Source organism: Calypte anna, chromosome 1 (assembly GCF_003957555.1).
Source record: "Calypte anna isolate BGI_N300 chromosome 1, bCalAnn1_v1.p, whole genome shotgun sequence".
Taxonomy (NCBI): Eukaryota; Metazoa; Chordata; class Aves; order Apodiformes; family Trochilidae; genus Calypte; species Calypte anna.
In genome coordinates this window covers 168,050,181-168,056,180 of record NC_044244.1, presented here as the reverse complement: position 1 = coordinate 168,056,180, position 6,000 = coordinate 168,050,181, and the positions used below count along the sequence as shown (strand labels likewise).

Here is a 6,000-nt window from a genome sequence, read left to right as displayed (position 1 = left end):
TTTGACTGGGGAAGCGGGAAGCACAAATGTGTGATGGCATCTTGTGTTTGGAGAATGAGAAATGTACCACCCCTAGCTATCTAAACCAACCTTCCTTCCACAACACAGGGAAATCCATAGCTGGGCTCATCTTATTTTGACATATTTGTGATAATTCTCCTTCATTTTTTAGAATAAAACATTGTGTTTACTATAGCAAACTGATTTGGTTTGACATCTTTTTAGTTAGGGGCTGATTTATTTTTAAATCTTTTACCAAAAAAATTACACCTCGTGGACAAGAAGTCTTTCACTAGAGGGTGTTAGGTTCTCAAGGCTTTCTGACAAGTTATCAGACATATATATAGTTAAATTATATCAGATCATCACAGGACAATTCATTCAGGTAGGAGAGGGCTCAGGAGGTCTCCAATACAACCTCCTGCTCAAAGCAAGGACAGCCACAGGCTCAGATGAGTTCCTCAGGGCTTTATGAAGTGGAGATTTGAAACCTGCCAAGGATGGTGACTCCACAGCCTGGTCCACTGCTTCCCTGTCCTCATAGTGGAAGAATTTTCCATATAACCTGAAACAAGAGCCTGAACCACTCTTGTTTCATTTTATGCCTGTTCAGTGTTTCCAATGTCTGTGTTCTGCTACGGAATACCAGACACTGTTACCAGTGGCCTAAATGTTGAATCATAATTAAGAAAACAAGCAAACCCAGAATAAGCAGTGGTTATGATATCTCATTGTCACTGAAGGTGTTGGTTAAAACTTGTGGCATGCTGACTTTTCTGCTTACTGTGTTTTTCTTTTCTTGCAGCAGCTGATGGTTTAGGAAGTATAGCTATAGATACAACACAACTCAACATGTCAGTCACTGATCCAACAGCTTGGGCTACAGCTATGAATAACCTGGGGATGGTTCCAGTAGGATTGGCTGGACAACAACTTGTGACAGGTAAGATTTTCTTGTTTTTTTAATATCTCTTGTACCATCCATGCACTCTTTAGGTCCTTTTTAAAATATATGGAGTGATTTCTGTGGAAATTATATTTTTATATTCTTAAAACATCACCCATGATTAATATTGCATACTGTTTCTGAGTCTCTTCTTGTAGGAGTTATAAATTCCATATTATATCTTAACCTTGTGGAAAAACAAAGATCTTTGGGGAAATTAATCAACTAAACCATCAATCCTTATGCTGGGCCTAGACCACGAGGCAGGTCATGTAAGAGAAACACTTGTTTCCATTTCTCTGTTCAAGCAGGATGTCTTGAGGTTATTCTAAGAAATACCCTGGGCTGGAACCTCTTGACCAGAGGAGATTTTGAAGTTTTGTTAATTGGGCAGAAAATCGTGAACCCCATTCAATTCATATGGTCAGGAGATATTAGTGAAGTGAAACTTTCCTATCAGGTGTGTACTTATTTACTTTCTGTCTGACTCCATAAATTAAATTTCAAGAGTTTGTTGCTGTCTGATTTTTTTTATTTCACTTCCCAAATGCAGTTTAGGGAGCATTGCAGGGGATCACTTATTCTAATAATAAGAAAAATAGTATTTTGAAATGTTTCATACACAAGCCTGGCCGTTCCAAACGTCACTGTCAACACCAGGGGCCTGATTAGTTGGGATTAATAAAACTTCACTGCTCCTGAGAGGTAGAGAATAATTTTATTTATATGGCTTTGTGCCCCATAGACACAGTCCATGTTCCAGGTGTATGACAGATCCCCTCTGGAAGCCACCTTGCCACTTCGGCTTAAGAAAAGCTGTGCAACACCTGGAGCAGAGCAGCATCCTGCCACGTCTGCTCCTGTCCTTGTAGACATGGATGTGATGAGCCAGGTCATGATGTAAATCACTCTGCCTGCCTCACCAGGGATTCATGATGCTTAATTTTGGCGAAATATGTCCCCTTCTGAGACTGGGAAATGAGTGGAGCTGTGCCAGTTCACAGCTGACAATCTGGCTCTGAATTACCTGTTTTACAGGCGGGTAAACTAAGCTGCAAGAAAGCTGATTTGTAATGAATCAGTCTCAAACAGAGAGTTTAGCTCATGGAGGCTGTGAACTGATACTCAATCCCTGGTTTTAACCCCATGCTTCTGATTAAATGAAACAAGCAAAGCCATCCACTCCTGGGGACCCAGTTCTCTCCAGTGTTTTTATCAATGACCTGGATGCAGGAGTTGATTCCACACTAAGTTTGCTGATGATACTATATTAGGAGAAGCCATTGATTCCATCAAGGGTAGAGAGGCATAGAGTAGAGATCTGGATCAGAACAGAATGGGATAGACTATTTTAGTTGGAAGGGACCCAGTTCTCTCCATTCCTGGGGACCCAGTTCTCTCCAGTGTTTTTATCAATGACCTGGACGCAGGAGTTGATTCCACACTAAATTTGCTGATGATACCAAATTAGCAGAATCCATTGATTCCATCAAGGGTAGAGAGGCATAGAGGAGAGATCTGGATCAGAACAGAATGGGATAGACTATTTTAGTAGGAAGGGACCCATGAAGATCACCTAGTCCAACTGCCTGAGCAATTCAGGGCTGACTGAAACTTAAAGCATTTTAAGGATGTTGTCCAAATGATTCATAAACACTGACAGGCATGGGGCATAGACCACTTCTCTAGGAAGCCTGTTCCACTGTTTGACCATCCTATCAGTAAAGAAATGCTTCCTAATTTCCAGTCTAAATCTTCCCTGGTGAAGCTTTGATTCATTGCCACATGTCTGATTGCTGGATCCCAGGAAGAAAAGCTTAGCAACTCCCTTTTCTCTCACTTTGCCTTCTCAGGAAGCTGTAGAGAACCATGATGTTGCCCTTTTCTTCAAACTAGACAAGGCAAGAGTCCTGAATCTCTCTTTAGAGGACATCCTCTCCAGGCTTTTCACTAGCAGACAGTGCTCAAGGTGAGGCCACACCAGTGCTGAAAACACTGGGACAATCACCTCTTTTGACCAGTTGGTTATACCCTGTTTTACTGACCAGTCGCCAATCAGATGATGTTTAACTAGAACAAATGACAGATTCTGCACATGAGATCCTGGATGTACATGTGGACTGGGTGACAAGAAGCAGAAGTGCAGAGCTACAGAAAGGAATCTAGGGGTTTGTTTTTTTCTGATGGGAAGCTCAGAAGAAGTCAGAAATGAGCCCTGGTTGCCAAAAGGGCCAGCCTGGAGTGCATTAAGCACAATGTGTCTAACTGGTCAAAAGAAGTGATTGTCCTCTTATAGTCAACATCGTTGAGGCCTGACCTGGAGTACTGTGTGTAATTTTGGGCTCCACAATGTAAGAAAGATATAAAGATATTAGAATGTGTCCAAAATGATGCAACACAGATAGTGAAAGGACTAGAGAGAGAAGCTTAAGAGGAGCAGTTGAAAATATTAGGTTGATTCAACTCAGAGGAGATCTCATTGCTGTCTACAACTTCCTCATCAACAGGAGCGGAGAGGGTGATGCTGATCTTCTTGATGTCCAGTGATAGGATGCAAGGGAATGGCTTAAATTTGTGTCAGGGGATATTCAGATTGGTTATTAGGAAAAAGTTCTCCACTGTGAGAGTGGTCAAGCACTGGAATAAGCTCCCTAAGGAAGCAGTCATAGCCCCAGGCCTGCTGGTATTGAAGAAGCATTTGGACAACACTCTTTGATTTATGGTTTAGCTTTTAGGTTTCCCTGTGTGAAGGCAGTAGTTGGACTCGATGATTGTCATGGGTCCCTTCCAACTATATGGATTCTATATGCTGGTGGGAAAACAGCTTTTTCTGTACCCTGGTGAGGCTTTGCCTGAAAGTGCTGCCCTCAGCTTGCACATGGTTACTTCCAAGCTTGAAAATATTCACATGTCAAAACCAGCTTCTGCTGCTTTCATTTATATGCATCTTGGTTGCATATCCCATGGATGTTTGCCCACTTTTTTGTCTTCCCCTGTTCCTCTGTCTCTCCCAGTTTAGGTGTAAATTGTGTCCTCAGATGTGTTATGCACTCCCTACATGACAGCCTCATCTCCTATGCAATGCTCTTCCCCACAAGGGAGGATCTCCAAGACTTTATTTCATTGCCAGCTCCTTAGTGTGATTTCCATAATTATGTGTATCACGTATTGTAGGAGTGTTGTACAGGTCAGTTGGTATTTGTTCAGCATTTTCAATGTATGAAAAGTGCCATACGTAATAAATATTAATTACTGAAGTGCTGCCTGATTTCTCTGTGGGTGCAGAATAACTTCTTTTCTTTCCTTTTGCTTTCCTTTGTTGGAGGCTCCTGTGCATTTTCAAATAGGTGCTTTGACACATCATAATATTTCCTTATGATTTGTTAAGTTTTTGACACATTTTCTTCATGGCAAATCTATAATGGCAAAGGTGTGATTTACCATGGAAAGACTTATAGATGTATTTGCTGTAATACAGTTACTGTACCTGCATTCAGTGAGTTTTCATCACCACGTTCCACCAAATACCTCGCTAGTCCTTAGCTCTTTCAATATTTTTTCCTTTTTTTAGCTATTAATCCTAGTAATGAACTCAGCTCTGTCAGCAGCTTCATACTGCTTTTGGTACTGTCATCTGTGACGTTCTTCTTCTGAGATGAAAATGACACATCCATGTCACAGTGCTCTTTTTGTTTGTCTTTTGTTTGTTTGTGATCTCTCCTGGATATCTCTCCATAACCTGCTATAATCTGAAGGGTACTCATCTGTATCCTGACATGTCCCTTCCTGCTCTGATCATTCCATTCCCATGGAATTTACAAATCCTTTCCCAACTGGTTCCTAATGCCTAAATTGCAGGGCTGTTTTGTTGTTCCCTTAGGTATGAAGCCCATATGGTCTACTAAGTCTTTTTAAAGGTTTTTGATGGGGATTTTTTCCCAACTCTTGTTAACTTTGCTGCTGTGTAACCTGCTGGGATGCCTGTCTCCTAACAGTTATGCTCTCTACTTTGCAATCTGTGAAGCTCTTGCCTGGCCTGAGAGTTTCTTAAAATGACAACTAAAGCTTCTGCAACATCTGGCCAATACTCTTCTCACAGCCAGGGACGTAGGCTGTCTTGTCTTGGTTTCTAATCAATTTTAAGCACTGCTAACCTTTTAATACCAGTTTAGATGATATCTGTGCTCTATTTAATCCCTTATCTCTCAGTACTGTAAAATTGGATTTTTGATCTGGGCAATTGTCAGAGCCTCTTTTGTAAATATGGTTACTTGCTAATAGTTGTATATCTCTGTTTCTACATATATTCTGCATACAGTTAATCAGAAAGCTTACCTTTTTCATAATATTTGGCTACTGCATTACATATACATTAATATATTAATTTCTACGTTATATATATATATACATAATTTATACAATAAACTGTAGTTTAATAATGCATTAGTTAAAGTGTTAAAGATTGATGAAAAGCACTTTCATTTTAAACATTTCCTTTCAGCAGGTTGCAATTTTTTTTCAAAAAAATTGCCTTTTGGGCTGAAATTTCTCTTAGTCCAGAGGAGAAAAGAATCTGGAAAGGCTGGAGAAAATCTTTTAAAAAGCTTTTAAATTATCCAGGCATTAACATTGATGTTTTCTATGCTTTGAGAAAAATGGTCAGGTGAGAGGGGAAAGATAATTTGTACCCCACCTTCCTGAGATTTTGTGCTCTCAGTAACTGAGTCAAGAGCATCTTTCAAGTACATTCAGATCTACTGTTTTGTTGCATTTTAAGACAAGCAGAAAAACTCAGAGATCTCAGGTCAAATGAGGACTTCTTTTATTTTGCTTTTGGGTTGGTACTTTTTAAAGGCAACTTTGGCACTGCTGAACTTAGTGTTCTTATGTATTCATCTGTTTCAGCAAATGGCCTCAGGACACCTGTTTTCTAAAGGAGGATATCCTGCCAGGAAAATTATTTACTTCTCTGGTTCAGTTTGGTTTTCCTTTCACTAATGGACCATTGCCCTGGAAAACATGAAGCAATTTTGAGATGCTTTCCTCCAGAATAA

General features: G+C 40.1%; 1 protein-coding gene across 1 annotated transcript in view; it reads left to right on the top strand.

Moving 5' to 3' along the window:
• The first annotated feature begins 837 nt into the window (after window positions 1-837).
• The window catches only part of ENOX1 (ecto-NOX disulfide-thiol exchanger 1), a 141,166-nt gene continuing 136,003 nt past the window's right edge, over window positions 838-6,000 (top strand). The window contains exon 1 of the mRNA XM_030456302.1: window positions 838-943. Coding sequence (XP_030312162.1) covers window positions 853-943 — 91 coding nt within the window. The 5' untranslated portion in view covers window positions 838-852. The remainder of the gene's footprint in view (window positions 944-6,000) is intronic.